At 36.7% G+C, this 19,500-nt stretch overlaps 1 protein-coding gene across 1 annotated transcript in view; it reads right to left on the bottom strand.

Annotated features, from left to right (window-relative positions):
* Positions 1-19,500, bottom strand: part of LOC150089381 (cytosolic carboxypeptidase 1-like) — a 669,910-nt gene that overhangs the window by 488,180 nt on the left and 162,230 nt on the right. Inside the window, exon 6 of the mRNA XM_090389963.1 lies at positions 12,160-12,306. Coding sequence (XP_090246089.1) covers positions 12,160-12,306 — 147 coding nt within the window. The remainder of the gene's footprint in view (positions 1-12,159; positions 12,307-19,500) is intronic.

Below are 19,500 nucleotides of genomic sequence, written 5' to 3'. Positions count from 1 at the left end.
TGCCTCATGTGTGAATGTAGATGCAAAATACTCATTCAGTTTGTTTGCTATCTGAGCAGGATCATCAACAGTCGAACCATCGATATCAAGTGACCAATCAGATTCATCCCCTTCCTTTTAGAGTTTATATAAGTAAAGAAATCCTTGCTGTTTTTCTTAGCATCTTTTGCCAAAGATTTCTCGTAATATGCCTTCGCCTGCCTAAACTCCTTTGTGACCTGATTACAGACTAGCTTATATCTGCCATAGGCTTCCAAGTCGCTTAATAATTTATATGCATCCGATGCATTTTTATTCTCTGTCACAAGTCTCATTAGTTCATTTGATAACCGTTTAGGCCTAAACCTTGAACAATATTTCTTAATGGGTATGAAACTTTTAGTAGCATCCACGATTAATTCCTTGAATGCTTCCCACTTAGAATTTAATGTTGGTAACATCGTCAGTTGATCCCACTGTACAGAATTTAAAAATTGTCTGAAACAGTTTTTAAATTCTTTAAAGTGATCAGTCAGTGTGCACCGATACTCTAAAACAGCCTAACAAGTATTTATTTGCTATTTAATAAATATAGCATATGCTTGTTATTATATTAAATCGTTTTTGCCGCTCTTGCATGCACGTGGAGAATTGATAAAATACATCTACACGTACCGCCTCCCCTCCTAAACTAAAGTGAGTGAGTTTAGTCGTCTAGTCTAAACTTTAGACGCAGTGTGTTGCTAGCTGTGGCAATGCAAGGTATGTATCGCACTAGCTGTGTTTATAAAGCGTAACATACACATTTGGAAAAGGTAATCTTCATTATATTATTTTTAGTTTATTTAAAATAATATAATGAATATTCACATTCTAATTTCATCTTTTTTCTTACCCAGAATGAGTGCTACTAAACATCCTTATGTGCCAGACTTCATTCAGCTAGGTTTAACAATATCAAAGACAAGGGAGTTGAGAAACCACAACGTGTTGTGTGCTCTGCCATTTTACACAATGAGTCATTGAAAAATAGTAAGCTCCAAGACCATATGAAGTGGAAACATTCAACATTGTTGTCCAAGCCTCCATCATATTTCCAACATTTAGAAGGGATTATAAAGAAGCAGCAACTTACTAACAAGGATTACAAAGCAATTAATCAAAAGGATGCAGCAAAAGCAAGCTTTGAAGTGGCTTACCTGATTGCAAAATCAGAGATGCCACACACAATAGGGGAAATGCTCATCCTGGTCTCAGCAAGCACGAAAAGTGGCAGCAGTACCATTGTCCAATAATACCGTTAGTCGCCGAATTGAAATCATTGCTGGAGACATAAAGGCAGAACTTATTCGGCGTATCATTTGGAGTGGTGAGTTTGCAATTCAACTGGACAAAACCAGGGATGTCTCCAACGACTTGCAGTTAATGGTCTACGTCCGTTATAACTTTGAAACCATGATTGAGCAAGGTCTTCTTTGCTGCAAGCTTCTGAAAATGACCTGTAAAGGAATTGATATATTCCACGCTACTGAAGCAATTTTTAGCGAAAAAGGTTTAATGTGGGATTCCTGTGGACATTAACAGCGATGGTGCTCCCTCAATGTTGGGTCAGCATTCAGGCTTTATAGCCCATGCAAATCAACACAACCCCAAAATTCTGTCAACACATTGTATGAATCACTGCCAAGCTCAGGCCATCAAAGGTCTTGTTCCTGAACTAGAGGAAGTCATGAAAAACGTCATTACCATAGTGAACTTAATCAAGGCAGGCGCTTTAAACGAGACTCTTCAGAACCTTGTGTTCCGAAACTGATTCATTTCATAAGAACCTTGTTTTCTATGCAAAGTCTTGTTGGCTCTCAAGAGGGAATGTTCTGAATAGCTTTTGGGGGCTGAGGACTGAAATTGAGATGTTTTTGGATGAAAAGAAGCATGCTCTCATTGAAAGAATTTCAAACATAAAGTGGTTGGCTCAGCTTAGTTATTTAGTTGATATTTTCTCCAACATTAGCATTAGCATTTAGTTGCGGCATATGATGCAAGAAAGCAAGCTTATTCAGCATCAGCTAAAAAAAAAAAAAAAACCTTGCAATTTCACCCATCCAGTCACTTCAAATGTTTTTCTGGTTCAGCCTTAAATTTATTTATGCTATCAACTTCCACAACAGATGGAAGTCTGTTCCAGCAATCAACTACCTGTTGGCTAAAGGCAAATTTCCGCACATTTATTCTACAACTGTTTTTCCTCAATTTGAATCAATGCCCCCTCAGGTTCTTAATCTGAGCAAGCGAAAGTATCCCGTCAGCATTGAGCCAGTTCAAACCATTCAAGGCCTTATATACCTTGATCAGTTCACCTGGCAAGTGCCTAGTCTTCAGATGCTGCAACTCAAGCCTTTCTTCATAAGCACCTCTCATCAATCTTGTTGCCCTTCTCTGTACTTGTTCTAGCAACTCTACATCCTTCCTAAAATGAGGCCTCCAGAACTCTATACAGTACTCAAAGTGTGGCCTTACCATTACCTTATACAAATTTAGGGATAATCACCTCCTTGTCTCTGCTAGCAAAATTCCTATATATCATTGACAAAACCCAATGACCTGCTCTGGCAGCCATTCTGCACTGCTCAGAGAACTTCACATCTGACTGCACAATTACTCACAGGTCTTTATCATTCTCCATCTCTCTGAGTGTAGTACCACACAGTTGGTTCATTTCTCTTGGGTTACTGCTACTGATATGGAGTACTTTGCATTTTTCAATGTTAAACTTCAGTTGCCACTTCTCAGACTACATACCTAACTTTTCTAGAATCTGTTGCAGTAGCATACTGCCTTTACTGTCATTAACTACCCTGCCAACCTTTGTATCATCTGTAAACTTGGACAGTAAGCCTGATATACCTACATCGATATCATTTAAAAATACACATAACAACAATGGGCCCAGCACTGAACTCTGAGGGACTCCGCTAATAACATTAGTCCACATAGAGCAGTGCCCAATTATTACCACTCTCTGCCATCTCCCACTCAACCATCCCATTATCCATTGCAGTAACTTGTCCTTAATGCCATACTGCTCCAATTTTTACAGCAGTCTTCCATGTGCAACAGTATCAAAAGCTTTCCTGAAATCCAAGTATATGATATAAAATTATTTTTTGCATCCTGTTCCTTTGTGACCACATCATAGTATCCAATCAAATTGGTCAGACAAGACTTCCCCTTTACAAACCCACGCTGTCTGAACTATTACTGCTGTCTTGTCTAGGTGATCCTGTATCACCTCCTTAACCAGTAACTCCATTATTTTCCCCGGAACAGAAGTTAAACTAACAGGTCTATAATTATTTGTGTCATCCTTTGAATTTCCTTTGTGAATTGGGGATACATTTGCACATCTCCAGAGTACCTCCCCTGACTCTAAGGATGCTCTCATAATTATGGCTAAGGGTTTGCTTACTTCCCTTGCTGCCTCCTTGATTATAACTGGATAGATTCCATCTACCCCAGGTGCCTTTTTTAAGTTTAACTTCAACAATTTCTTCTCCACTTTGCTCTCAGTTATTACAAAATCACTTATCTCCATGTTAGAGTTTGATAAACTTCTGGCATTCCCCTCCGTGAATAACTCCTCATCTGTGAATGTAGAGGCAAAATACTCATTCAGTTTATCAGCTACTTGAGCAGTATCATCAATAGTTGAACCATCTATGTTAAGTGAACCAATCTGATTCATTCCTTTCCTTCTAGAGTTTACATAAGTAAAGAACTCTTTGCTGTTTTTCTTTGCATTCTTTGCCAAAGATTTCTAATAATCTGCCTTCGCCTGCCTAACCTCCTTTGTGACTTGATTACAGACTAGCTTATATCTGCCATAGGCTTCTGTGTCGCCTGATAATTTATATGCATCCTATGCATTTTTTTTTCTGCCATGAGCCTCATTAATTCTTCCGACATCCATTTAGGCCTGAACCTTGAACCGTATTTCTTAGTTGGTATGAAAAGCCTAGTAGCCTCCAAGGTTAGATCCCTGAAGGCTTCCCATTTAGATTTCACCATTGGTGAAATCTAAACATCATCAGTTGATCCCACTATATAGAATTTAAAAATTGTCTGAGACCACTAACCAACCTATAAGTTCCAGTCAATATCTGGAGAGTTAAAATCCCTCATTACAAGACATTCTGATTTACTGGCCCATTCTATTTCTCTGCACAACTGTTCATTGTACTCATCAGAGTCATTAGGCCTATAACATACTCCTACTCTTATTTTCCCTTTCCCAGTATTTATGTCACACTAAACAGACTCAACATTGCACTGTCCACCCGTGTCAACTGGATGCACTTCCTTAGATTCATGTGTTTCTTAACTAACAGCATAACCCCTCCTCCCTTTCTATCCTTTCTGTACACAATGTACAGAAAGGATAGAAAGGGAGGAGGGGTTAAGAATTGGAATCCCCAAATTCCAATTCTGCATTCTTTATATCTGTGTGACACCATGTCTCTGATATCCCAACAATATCTGCTTTTGATTCTTGATCAGCACTTCAAATTACTTCAAACTACTATACTTCTAGCATTAGTGTACATGCAAGTGTACATGCACTTGTTCTTACTCTTAGTTACCCTAACACAGCCCATGTATTTACTTGTTCTGCAATGACTCCCAGCAGCTCTCTTGAAGTCCCCAGCAACTTGCTCTCTAGGGATGCTGCTCATTACAATAGAAGCAGTGTAAGAATCACTTTCGCCTCTGCCTGCAGCTACAGTTAATCTTTTAGTCTGTGTATCCACCCAAGCTAGCAGTTTTCTGACCCACCGAACACTGCCTCGATGGCATCAGCAAATATTCTTGCACCCTTTCTATTTAAGTGTATTCTATCTCTGTAAAAGCAGTCTCTCCTGTCAGCAAGCACAGAACATGCTGAAAATTCTACCCCGTGAGCCTTGCACAATCTCTCCAGAGACAAACTGATTGACAAGGCTCTCATCATATACTCCCTCCTGTCGTGTCTTGGCAGACTTAGGTCAACATTATTGAGTGTATTATTCATCTTCTGGTTACTCATAGACCAGAAGATGAATAATAAATTAGAAAAAAATGACACTTCTCTAATGCTTTGTCTCTGGGTTTTACTGAAACACTCAACACTCATTTCCAGTGAGAATACAGTCGAGGAAATTAGGAGTCTTGCCAAGTCTGGATGAAGTCTATACGATAACACTGTTCATTGCTTCTGCTCATCCATGTGATTATGTGGCACAAATTTTGCACGGATTTTCATGCAGAATTTGATAAATCATCTCCTTATTCATAACCAAATCATAAGCCATCATTCAGAGTGTCTCTTGCCACAACTGCCAAAACTTTTGCGAATCTCTCCTCATTTTGAGAGGATGACAGACACCCACTTCTTAAGTCATCATGAACATACTCATCTTTAAATCACTTTTCAAACTCATCGGACATGAATAAAATAACACCAGTCCAGGTAGTTTATTGCCACACCTCGTATATTAACTTTGTAGAATAGCTATTAATTCCTAAATTTGATATTCCGATAAATGTGTAGATAATATCAGCTACTAATGAGGATAAAACTGATACTAGCACTTTGGATGGTGACAAGTAATGACTTGCATATTAAATAAGCTGAAAATGGATTGATCAATTTTACACACACACACACACACACACACACTAAATTATATAGATATACAAAATTAATTACTTTCATACTTTGATGGGGACCAACCTCTATAAAAACATAAAAAAAGTAATGCTGATTCACATAAGCATGCATGAAAGCTCAAAAAGTACAGGCAACCCCTGTATAACATGGTACTTCTACAACACAGTTTCACTCTAACACGGTTAATAAATTGTGGCAATCCTCACACAACATGCTACTTACATAACATGGTTTCACTCTAACCTGGTTAGAGAATTTCGGTAAACCTCGCATAACAGGATATTTTTGAGCTTTTGTGTGGGGAAAACCCTGCTATTATGTTGATGACATTCTTCAACATTTCCACTCTTTTTGAATCTCCACTGTTGACTCGCTAGTCAAAAAAAATTATTGAGAAATCCCTGTATTTATTTTGTTGGGAAATCCCCGAGTTGCATTCTGTGCTATTGAACTTGTGGAAAAATCTAGATTTCAAAGTTTCATTACTATTGGATAGCACGACAGGCTATCCAAAAGATTTAAGTCATCCAAACGTCGAAGTTATGTTCCTACCACCACAGTTGTACTAAGTTAATACAACTTCTTGCATTCAGCCATTAGATCAAGGCATTATATCCACCTTTAAAACTCATTACATCAGAAAATCGTTACAATGGATTTGGGAAAAAATTGATTCCGAATCTGTTGAAGTAATGGAGGCATGGAAACATTTCTCAATTGTGGTCTGTATCAGAATCATAGCTTTACTGCTGAAAAAAGTAAAACCGTCAATATGAAATGTGTGCTGGAAAAATGTATGGTCAGAGTCAGTTCAGTCAGGAAATATGGTCGAACCGGCAGAAACCGGATTCGGTGTGATAGTAGAACTTACTATGTCGGTAGGAGGGGAAGGTTTTGATGATATGACTACTGAAGCCCTTGTAGGTAGCACAGTTGATAGAATCACCCTCCTCCCCCACACTGGGTGAAAAAGACCTGAGTTCGAATCCCGTCGATGACAGGAGCAATTTTCATGGTTTTTTTTTCACAATGAGTTAGTCAGTTTCGGGCGAGGGTAGCATGTTTTTTCAACAGGAAACTCAGGTTTTTCGTCCAGCAAAATCAACCTCAGGACACATGCAATTTATACGCGATATACACAGAGTAACATGACCTTTGTTGCCTATACTCCTAAAAAAATAATAAAAAGATATGATTACTAAAGACATTCAAGAATTACTGGTAGAAAAAGAGGCTGGCAAAGTAGATTTGGTTGAAATGGCATCAGAGGCAAATCAAATCAATTCAGAGGATGACAGCGCAGATGAAAATTCTAAACTTTACACTAAAAAGCATAAGAGAAGGCATAAAGTTAGCCAAGCAATTACAATCTTATTTTTTGAATTCAGATTCTTCGACTGAAAGGAGCCCAAAATTCAAAAGGGAACTAAGCATTCAAAAATGCTTAGTTCTGTACGATGAAATTCACAAACATTTATCAAGCAAAAGCAAACAAACCCAGATTACTGATTTTTTAAAGTGAGAGTAGAAGATACGCGAAATCTAGAATGTGTATTTTTGTTAGTTTTGTTAACATTTTGTTAATGAAATAGTGTATCTTTATTAGCTTTTGGAATGTAACCCACCTCTTTGTACTTTTTCTTAGTCCTGTATAACACAGTTTTGCATGACACGACATTTCATAGGAACCTAACTACCATGTTATACGACAGTTACCTGTAGCTTATAATGAATTATATAGGTAAAAAAATATTTCTTAAAATTATTTTAATAAACATTATAGAGTAATGTGGCAAGAAGGGACATTGATACAGAAGACAGAAATTTATTTTATTTAAAAGTTACTGTCTGCTTTTATATACACATTTCTGTTTTTATTTGTATATATTTTCATTTTTTTTATGTATACTGCGATATTTGTCTTTACTTTTTTCCATATATTTCTTTGCTCTTTTTTTGTATATCTTTGCACTATTACTCATATTTCTTGTTTTATGCATATACATATATATATATATATATATAATATATATATCTGTCATATATATATATATATACAAATGTTGAATACAATAACAATAAAGTGGAAACAAGAAGGTAAAAAATTACCTTCCTAAATTGCCTAAAACAATTGCCCTAAAAGATCAGTACAAAAATACCACAAACACAGCTCAGTACAAACTAATCACCAGTAAACCAAAAAAGTAAAAGATCCTGACCAACAATATAACTAAGAAACTATCGGACCACTTGTAGAGTCAGAACATCATGGCCAAGCAGCAAAAGGGATGTAAGCAGATGAGCAAAGGATGTAAGGAGCAATGCATGATTGGACTTGCAGTTATTAGCATTACCAGTGTCAATGCTGCAAGAAAGCAAACTTATATAGCATCAGCCAAGAAAAAAAAACATGACACCCCCCCCCCCCATTTCACCAGTATTCGGTGGGCTGAAAAACTGCTAGCTTCAGAGGATACACAGACTAACAGATTAACAATAGCCACAGACAGAGGAGGAAGTGTTTCTTGCACTATTTCTATTGGAATGAGCAGCAACCTCAAGAAGAAGGTGCTGAGGATTTCAAGGACTGCTGGAAGTTGTAAAAAAAAATCATTAAATGAATACATGGTCTGTGTTAAGATATAACTAAGAGTAAAAATAGGTGCATATACTAGCATGTACACTGATATTACAAGCATAGTACATAAATTTGAATTTTAAGTGCTGGTCAAGATATCAAATGCAGACATTATTGGGATATCAGAGACATTGTGTCACTCAGATATAAGAGATTCAGAATTTCAATATGAGGAGTTTGATGTGTACAAAAAAACAAACAGGACAGGAGGGAGGAGAAGTTAGGAGGAGAAGTACCCCCCCATTTCACCAGTATTCGGTGGGCTGAAAAACTGCTAGCTTCAGAGGATACACAGACTAACAGATTAACAATAGCCACAGACAGAGGAGGAAGTGTTTCTTGCACTATTTCTATTGGAATGAGCAGCAACCTCAAGAAGAAAGTGCTGAGGATTTCAAGGACTGCTGGAAGTTGTAAAAAAAAATCATTAAATGAATACATGGTCTGTGTTAAGATAACTAAGAGTAAAAATAGGTGCATATACTAGCATGTACACTGATATTACAAGCATAGTACATAAATTTGATGAATTTTAAGTGCTGGTCAAGATATCAAATGCAGACATTATTGGGATATCAGAGACATTGTGTCACTCAGATATAAGAGATTCAGAATTTCAATATGAGGAGTTTGATGTGTACAAAAAAACAAACAGGACAGGAGGGAGGAGAAGTTACGCTCTTGTTTAAGAAGCACACAAAATCTAAGGTAGTGCATCCAGTTGACACGAGTGGCCCGTGAAAAGTTGAGTCAGTTTGATGTGACATAAGCACTGCAAAAGAAAAACTCAAAGTAGGAGTGTGTTATACGCCTAATGTCTATGGTGAGTAAAACGAACAGCTATACAGAGAAATAGAGTGGGCCACTATATCAAAATGTCTTAATAGGAGATTTTACCTTTCTGAATTTTGACTGGAACTTGTGGGTTGGTCAATAACACACTAGCAAGACTTTTGTGGATTTATTGGATGATGTTTTCTACAGCAGCATGTTAGAGAGGCAACAAGGAAGTGTGATACTCTTACTCTGATTACCAGCAGTTATTCTTCATGCATTAAGAAACTGCACATTAAAGAACCAATAGGTGGCAGTGATCACAACTTACTGATGTAGGATTTAATTATCATCAAGGGTAAACGAAAGGGCTTTTTCTTTCATAAAGGTGACTGTGGTGGTCTCAGAAAGTTTTTAAATTCTATACAGTGCGACCAAATGATGATGTTACCATGAGAAAATTCTAAATGGTAAACATTCAGGAAATTAATCATCAGAGTTACTAGGCTTTTAATACTAACTAAGAAATATTCTTCAAGGTATAGGCCTAAATGGATTTCAAATGAACTAATGAGACACGTAGCAGAAAAGAAAAATGATTGAGAATGCATATAAATTAACACGCAACACAGACGTTCATCATAGATATAAACATGTCTGTAATGAAGTCACAAAGGAGGTTGGGCAGGCTAAGGCAGATAATGAGAACATACTAGCAAAGGATGAAAAAATAAACAGTAAAGGTTATTAACTTATGTAAACACTAAAAGGGAATGTATCACATTGGTTCTTTTGATATCAATGGTTCGACTGTTCATGATCCTGCTCAGGTCGCTGACAAACTGAAAGAATATTTTGCATCTACATTCACAGGAGGAATTCTTTAAGGAAGAAAAAGCCAGAAGTTTATCAAACTCTACAAGCCAGCTAAATGATTTTGTAATAACTGAGAGGAAAGTGGAAGAAAAATTGTTGAAGTTAAACATAAGAAAGGCATGTGAGGTGGATAGTTTCAATCCAACTCTATTAATAAAGGCAGCAAAAGAAGTAAGCAAACCCTTAGTCATAACTAAGAGAGCATCTTTGGATTCAGCAGAGGTCCCCATGGACTGGAGATGTGATCCCCATCCTATGATCCCCCAATTCACAAAGGGGGATCATAGGGTGACACAAGTAATTAAAGACCTGTTAGCTCAACTTCTGTTCCAGGGAAAATAATAGAGTCACTGAAAGAAGAAGCAATGCAGAATCATCAATACTGCAGTTATACATCTGACACAGCATGGGTTTGGTAAGGGGAAATCTTGTCAGACTAATTTGATTGGATACTACGATGTGGTCACAAAGGAACTCGATCAAAAATAATTTTGATATTACACTTGAATTTTAGGAAAGCTTTTGATCCTGTTGCACATAAAATAGTGATATACAAACTGAACCAGTATGGCATTAAGGGCAATTTGCTGTTATGGATAAAGAGATTGCTGAGTGGGAGCAGAAAGAGGGTGGAAATCAATGGCCACTACCCTTTGTGGACTGATGATATTAGTGGAGTCCCACAGGGTTTGGTGTTGAGCCCATTGTTGCTTTCTGTATTTATCAATGATATTGATGAATGCATATTAAGCTTAATATCCAAGTTTGCACATAATACAAACATTGGCTGGGTCGTTAATGACAGGAATGATGGTATGCTACTGCAACAGGATCTAGAAAAGTTAGGCAGATGGCCTCAGAAATAGCAATTGAAGTTTAACATTGATAAATGCAAATTAATATATGTGGGTAGCAGTAACTCCAGAGTAACATACCAGCTGTGTGGTACTACACTGAGGGTAGTAGAAAATTAAAATAACCTGGGGATAATTGTGCAGTCTGATATAAAGCAATGAAGACATTCTGCTAGGAGAGCTCATAGGGTTTCTCAATGATAAAGCAAGAATTTTGCTAGCTGGATTAAGGAAGTGATTATACTATTGTATAAGGCAATGATCAGGCTCGAGTACTGAATACAGGTCTGGAAGCTTCATTTTAGAAAGGATGTGTAACTGCTGGAATGAGTACAGAGATGGGCAACGAGATTGGTGAAGGGAACAAAGGGATGCTCTTGCTAAGAAAGGCTTCATCTAGAGACTAAGCCCCTGCAAGGAGATCTGACTAAGGTGTTTAAGGCTTTGAATGGATTGAGCAAGCTGAATGCTGATGGGATTCTCCCTTTTAATCAGACTATGCACATGAGGGGACATAAATTCAAACTGCCGAAGGACAAATGACAAACAGATGTGCAGAAATTTGTCATTAGCCAGTGGGTGGTTAATTGCTGGTACAAACTTCCATCTGCTGTTGTGGAAGTTGATAGCTTAAATAAATTCAAACTGGATATCCATTCACTTCCATAGAGAAACTATCGAAGGGAATGGATAGGTAAAATGGGAAGTTTTTTCTGGCTGATGCTGTTTTATCTTGCTTTTTTGCATCATTTGACAATACTAATATTAATACTGATGTACCCAGGAGGAGGGGAATTCAAATTGTGGAAGGATGGTTGCAGGATAGATGTGTGGAAGTTTGACTTTGGCCAACAGATGGTTCATTTCTATCTTCCATCTGTTCTTGTTGAAGTAGGTAATTTGAATAAATTCAAGAAGAAACTACACAAATTATTGGAGGAGATGGACAATGTGGAAAGTGGTTTTTTTTTTTTTTTTTTTAGCTGATGTTTTATAAGCTTGCATTATTTGCCACTAATTTTTGGCAAATTAGTGGCAATTGATGCAAGAAAACCATTAGCTTTTACTATACTAGAAAACCATTAGCCTTTACTATACTAGAAAACCATTAGCTTTTACTATGCTCGAGAACATTTAGCTTTTACTATACTAGAAAACCATTAGCTTTTACTATACTAGAAAACCATTAGCTTTTACTATGCTCGAAAACATTTAGCTTTTATTACACTAGAAAACCATTAGCTTTTATTCCAATACAAATTTATTTCTTTTATACATGGAATCACATGGAAAAAAAAAATAAATAAATTCCTATATAATTTAATTATACCAACCTTTGCATCCAATCCTTGCCATAACAAAATACAAAGCACACATAAACTCTTCACTGTAATTGCTAGCCTGCCTACAGCTCAAAAGCACTTGAAGCAAATGATGGACAATTCCATGAGAAACTAGAACACAAACTCGTTCTTCACGACCTAATAAGATTAATTTTGAAAATTTCATTATGGTACTTAAAACAGAAAACTTTCTAGTTTATATTTAAAATATACAAGTACAGAAAGGCATAATAAAATTAAGTAATTCAAGTCTGCAAGAAAATTACAGATATAAAACTGATAGGAAAGTTAAATATCCCCCTTTTATTATTATAATCATTACACAGAATGTCCATCTATACCTACTGAGATATTTTAATATTATCTATTAAAGTAGCTCATGTATTTATATTAGTTATGAATAATTTCCTATTACTGATCACTTGTCACAAGGCTTTAAATAAACACTTAAATGCCATTGTATTAGCATCGTATTCTTCTCAAATGTTCAGTGAATAGCTATTACTTACAATTTAAATCCATGAAAATAATATAAACAATATGAACTTACCTTACCATCAAGTGTGGATTTGCAGTTAAAAAAAGTTGAAAATTTATTTTATATAACTACTGAATCATATTAAACTGGACCATCCATATTATTATTCAACACTAACTTCAAAAAAATTAAAAAATGCCTGCTAATGCAATAACCAAAAACAACACGCAAGTAATTTCAAAAATATTTACTTCTAAATTATCGATATAATTATTCAGATGATAATCATCTTCACACAGTGAAAAAACCACGTATGAGTACAGAAAAATGCTATATTTGATAGTATGAACCAGAGCTGTAATGCTCAATATGTTCTACATTGATATTAATATTTGTAAAATAATAAGAGAAGTTTACCTCAATATAATACGTAGAACACATCTATATGATACTCTCCAGCAATTAAAGTGAAAAAATCACAAATCTTATATTACAGAAAAAATTAAAAATAATTAAAAAAAAAAAAAAAAACTGAACACAATTAAAAAAAAAAAAAAACAATTGAACACAATTAGAAATAAAATGAACACAATTAAAAATCAATCTAATACAATTAAAAATTAAATTAATTAAAAGAAATTTAACAAAAAAAATTGCAAAAAACAATTTTCCTTCCTGAAGCTGACAACGCTTTTCGACCGTATGTTGTGATCATAGGAACGAAAATTATCCAATAGAAAATTATCCAATATAAGCATGACACTTAAATAAGGATTATTTGTCTTTGCACATGCACGTAAAAGCCCACGAATTGGAGATTAATCTTAATCTTAATTAATATTAATCGGAGATTAATCTCTGATTCATGGGCTTTTACGCGCATGCGCGAAGACAAATAATCCATATTTAAGTGTCATGCTCACCCCCATTCAGTAATTTTTGTTCCTGTGATCACATAATACGATCGAAAAGCGATGTCGGCTTCAGGAAGGAAAATTCTTTTTTTGCAATTTTTTTTTTGTTAAATTTCTTTTAATTAATTTAATTGTTAATTGCATTAGATTGATTTTTAATTGTGTTCATTTGATTTCTAATTATGTTCAATTGAGTTTTAATTATTTTTTATTTTTTACTGTAATGTAAGATTTGCAATTTTTTCATTTTAATTGCTGGAAAGTTTTGTAAAATAATAAAGTTTTGTAAAATAATAATTTTTTGTAAAATTATTATTTTACAAAAAAAAAAATGCGACATTTTTCTTTTAATTTTTTTCCAACTGAAATGGGTAGAGATATACGTATGAAGTAGTATAGTGGTTTTGTAGGTTTTGAACATTCATTATGCTCGGCATTAGCATTAGCAGAGGCATATGGTCCAAGAAAGCAAGCTTAAATAGCATCACAAATATTAAATTATTTTCTATAAGTAGCATATAGACCTAGTCAAGATCCTTGGTTTATTCTGAATTTAGATAGCGAGATTTTGGAAGTTAATTAATACTTAGTGTCCGTAGATTTACAGTTCGTAACTTGCCGCCATTGTTATACAATACAACGTTACATTCCATACTATATAGGGTTAGCTTAGTATAGCATAGTATAGTATATAATATTCTCAATTAATCAGTAAAATTTATTAATCTGGTTAAACTTCATTATCAATTAAATTGTACTTTTTTTTAACTAAATACTGAGATTTTACAAACGTCACATTATTAATTAATACATAACTTGATACAGAAGTTATATAACAAAACTTGGAGATAATACTCGATACTGAAAAAAAAAAAAAAAAAATATATATATATATATATATATATACAGTGTTATAACTGCATTGGGATATAAGTTTAGGGTTATAAATTGGTACTGAAATTGAAATTTTATTGAAATTGAATCGAAATCATGACTCAGACCAGAGCAGCGAAGCAAAAGGCTCAAGCAAATCGGAGTGCTGTGGCTCAGGGGAAAACTGAGGGGGGGCAGTTTCCCTCTGAATCACAGCCTTTAAAAATGCACTACTTGTTTGATATTTGTGGAGCAATCAGGAACGGGACATGATACTGCCAAGGGGAATGCCTTTATGTGTGTGCAATGTAAGGAGTGTGAGGAAATCAGGCGACAACACAGCATTAGCATTAGTAGAGGCATTTGATGCAAGAAAGCAAGCTTATGCAGCATCAGCCAAAAAAAAAAAAAAAAAACCACTTCCACTTCACCCCCCTGTTCGTTTGAAATACCTGTCCATCTGAGCCTTAAACTTATTTAGGCTATCAACTTCCATGACAAGGGATAGAAGGCTGTTCCACCAACCAACCAACCACCTGCTGGCTAAAGGCAAATTTCCACACTTCTATGCTACATCTGTCTTTCCTCAATTTGAATTTATGCCCTCTCAGGTGATTATTCTGAGCAAAAGGAAGAATCCCATCAGCACTGAGCATGCTCAAACCATTCAAGGCTTTATACACCTCTATCAGATCACCTTGCTGGTGCCTAGTCTACAGACACTGTAATTTCCAAAACTTAAGCCTTTCTTCGTAAGAGCACCCCTTTGTTCTATTCACTAATCTTGTTGTCCATCTCTGTACTCTTTCCAGCAGCTCTACATCCTTCTTGAAATGAGGCCTCCAGACCTGTATACAGTACTTTAGGTGTGGTCTGACCATTGCCTTATACAAGGGAATAATCACCTCCTTATCCCTGCTAGAAAAATTCCTAGATATCATTGACAATACGCCATGAGCTACTCTTGCAGCCCATCTGCACTGCTCAGAGAACTTCATATCTGCCTGCACAACCACCCCCAGGTCCCTTTCATTCTCTACCACTGTCAGTGTAGTACCACAGAGTTGATACGTTGCTCTGGGATTGCTGTTTCCCATATGTAGTACTTTACATTTGTCAATGTTAAACTTCATTTGCCACCTCTCAGCCCATCTGCTCAACCTCTCCAGATCCTGTTGCAGCAGAATAGTGTCAGTAGTGTCCTTAACAACCCTGCCAACCTTCGTATCGTCTGCAAACTTGGACATTAAGCTTGATATACCATCATCAATATCATTTATAAATACAGAAAACAATAATGGACCAAACACTGAACCCTGAGGGACTCCACTAATAACATTAGTCCACGATGAGCAGTGTCCATTGATTACGACTCTCTGTCTTCTCCCCCTTTATCCATAGCAGCAATTTGTCTCCAATGCCAGACTGCTCCAATTTGTGCAGCAGTCTTCCATGTGCAACAGTATCAAAACCCTTTCTAAGATCCAAGTATATAATATCAAAGTTATTCCCTGCGTCCAGTTCTTTTGTGACTACATCATAGTATCCAATCAAATTGGTCAGGTACAACTTCCCCTTAACAAAAGCATGCTGCGTCTGAGCTATAACTGAAGTCTTGTCTAGATGATCCTGCAGTGCTTTTTTAACCAGTGCCTCCATTAATTTTCCTGGAATGGAAGTTAAACTCACAGGTCTATAATTACTTGTGTCAGCCTCTGATCCTCCTTTGGGAATTAGGGTCACATGTACACATCTGTTGTCCATGGGGACCTCCCCTGAGTCCAAGGAAGCTCCCATAATTATGGCTAAGGGTTTGCTTACTTCCTTTGCTACCTCCTTTAATATAACTGGATAGATCCCATCCACCCCAGGTGCCTTTCTTGTGTTTATCTTCAACAATTTCTCCTCCAATTTACTCTCAGTGATTACAAGGTTCTCTAGCTTACTGCCAGAGTTGAATACACCTCTGGCATTCCCCTCGCTGAATAACTCCTCATGTGTGAATGTCGATGCAAAATATTCATTTAGTTTGTTAGCTACCTGAGCAGGATCATCAACAGTTAACCCATCGATATCAAGTGGACCAATCTGATTCATTCCATTCCTTCTAGAGTTTACATAAATAAAAAAGTCTTTATTGTTTTTCTTTCTATCCATTGCCAAAGATTTCCCGTTATCTGTCTTTGTTGTCTAAACTCCTTTGAGACTTGATTACAGATTGTTAGCATTAGAAGAGGTATATGATGCAAGAAAGCAAGATTATACAGCATCAGCCAAAAAAAAAAAAAAAACGTTCCCTTTCCATTCCTATTTTAACTTTCCATTCCCATCAAATTCACTCCAAAAGTTTGTCCACTTCTTCCTTGAATTTATTTAAGCCATAAACTTCCATGACAACAGCTGAAAGTTTTTTCAACAATCAATTACCTGCTGGCTAAAGGAAAATTTCCACACATCTATTTGACAACTGTCTTTCCTCAATTTCAGTTTATGCCCCCCTCAGGTTTGTAATCTGAGGAAGAGAAAGAATCCTGTCAGCATTGAGACTGCTCAGTCCAATCAAGACCTTATAATTACTCAATCACCTCAATCAGACTGCCTTGCCTAGTTTCCAAAAGCTGCAATTTGCAGAACTTAAGCCTTTCTTTGTAGGAGCAACCATTTGTTCCCATCACCAGTCTTTTGTGCCCTTCTCGGTACTCATTCTACCAACTACATCCCTCCAAAATGATGCTTTCAGACCTGTACGCAGTACTCAAGATGTGGCCTAACCATTGCCTTATACAAGGGGACAATCACCTCCTTATCCCTGCTATCAAAATTCCAGTATATCATTGATAAGGCCCCATAACCTACTCTAGAAGCCTGTCTGCACTGCTCAGGAAACATCATATCTGACTGCACAATTACCCCCATCTTATACCATAAGCATCCCATGCATTTTTCTTCTTTTCCATGAGTCTCATTAGTTTATCTGACATCCACTTAGGCCTAAACCTTAAACAGTATTTAGTATGAAAGCCCTAGCTTCAAAGATTAATTCTTTGAATGCACCCACTTAAAATTCGTTCTTGGCAACATCATCAGTTGGTCCCATGGTATACAATTTAAAAACTATCTGAGACCACTATAGTCACCTTTAAGAAAGCATAAAACCCTTTACTTTACCACTGATAGTAGTTACATCTTTGAGTAAATTTCACATCTGTATACTGTGATCACTACCACTTAGTGGTTCCTTTATCTACAGATGCTTGATGCATGAAGAATCACTGCTGATAATCAGATCAAGAGTATTACTGTATCTCTGGTTGGTTCTCGAACATGCTGATGCAGAAAACAATCATCCAATGAATCCACAAAATTCTTGCTAGTGTGTGTGTGTGTGTGTGTGTGTGTGTGTGTGTGTGTGTGTGTGTGTGTGTGTGTGTGTGTGTGTGTGTGTGTGTGTGTGTGACCAACCTACAAGTTCCAGTCTATATCTGGGAACTTAAAATCTTCCATTATAAGACATCCTGATTTACTGGCCCACTCTATTTCTCTGTACAGATGAGTACAATGAACAGTTCTTTCTACTCATCAGAATAATTAGGCCTATAACACACACCTACTCTCATTTTCCCTTTCCCAGTGCTTATGTCACACTCAACACTGACTCAACATTACATTGTCCACCAATGTCAATGGGATGCATTTCCTTAGATTTTATGTATTTCTTAACTAACAGCATGATCCCCACCTCCCTTTCTATCCTGTCTAAGCTTTCTGTACACATTGTACTCCCCAAATTCCAATTCTGCATTCTTATATTTGTGTGACACCACATCTCTGATATCCCAATAATATCTGTCTTTGATGTCTTGACTAGCACCTCCAATTCATCAAATTTGTTTACTATACTCCTAGCATTGGTTTATACACAAGTATACACACACCTATTCTTACTCTTAGTTACCCTAAGACAGCCCATGTACTTACTTGTTCCATGATGACTCCTAGCAGTCCTTGAAATCTCCAGCACCTCGGTTTCCGGGCTGCTGCTCATTCCAATAGAAGCAGTGCAAAAATCACTTTTACCTCTGACTGAGGCTACTGTTAATCTATTAGTCTGAACCCCCTCCTCCCCCCCAAGCTACCCACCTAACACTGCCTCGATAGCATCGGCAAATATTCTTGCACCCCTTCTATTTAAGTTTGTCCCATCCATGTAGAAACAATCTCTCCTGTTAACAAGCACATATCACACTGAGAAAAATTCTATCCCGTGAGCCTTGCACAATCTCTCCAGGGCTGAATTCATTGATAAAGCTCTCATTATATACTCCCTCCTATCGTGTTTGGGCAAAATTGCAGACACTTTCAAATTTAACCCTAACTCGCGACATAAACCTGTACTTGTTAAGTAAGTCTGCAGATCTCCCTCTTAATGTTATTAGTGCCAACGTGTACAACATATCACCTTTTGTGCCCTTAAAAGATGATATCCGCTCTACAACGTCATCAACCCTTGCCCCTGGCAGACATATCCTAGTCCTGTTCCACCTATCCTTTTTACAAAGCATGTTTCCCATTTCCCAGACAATAGAGTCACCAACAACTACTAGTTCCTGTGGGACCAGCACATTCTGCCTTAGAGATTGTCTCTGTGTTGCCAGATGCACAGGAGTGAGCTCTGGTGTTGAGTTGGGCAGCTGAGAGCTTGATAGGCCCCTCATATTAATTTCTTTGAGGTTCATCTACACTACACCTCAAACTCTCATAGATGCCCATCAGAACTGTGAGTTGGCACCTAATTTCTTGACACTCTCTGCACCTAGTACACAGACATTCTCCTTGGCTAGATCATGTCCTGTTCCAGAAAGATCAGCAAACATTTCATAAGTTGCATATTTTTTAGGCCCTAATGCATTGGAAAATTGCCTGCTTCTGTTACCCCCCCCCCACCGAGCCACAGCACTCCAGCTACTTTTTTTACATGTTGCTTTGCTGCTCTAATCTAGGGAATCAATTTCATTTAAATACAATTTAATTAATTAACAATGAAAATCATTACAAGGTTAATAAATT

Source organism: Mastigoproctus giganteus, chromosome 2 (assembly GCF_048544385.1).
Source record: "Mastigoproctus giganteus isolate SK-2022 chromosome 2, ASM4854438v1, whole genome shotgun sequence".
Classification (NCBI taxonomy): domain Eukaryota; kingdom Metazoa; phylum Arthropoda; class Arachnida; order Uropygi; family Thelyphonidae; genus Mastigoproctus; species Mastigoproctus giganteus.
The sequence above is the reverse complement of the archived record's forward strand: the minus strand, read 5'-3'. Positions and strand labels throughout refer to the sequence as shown.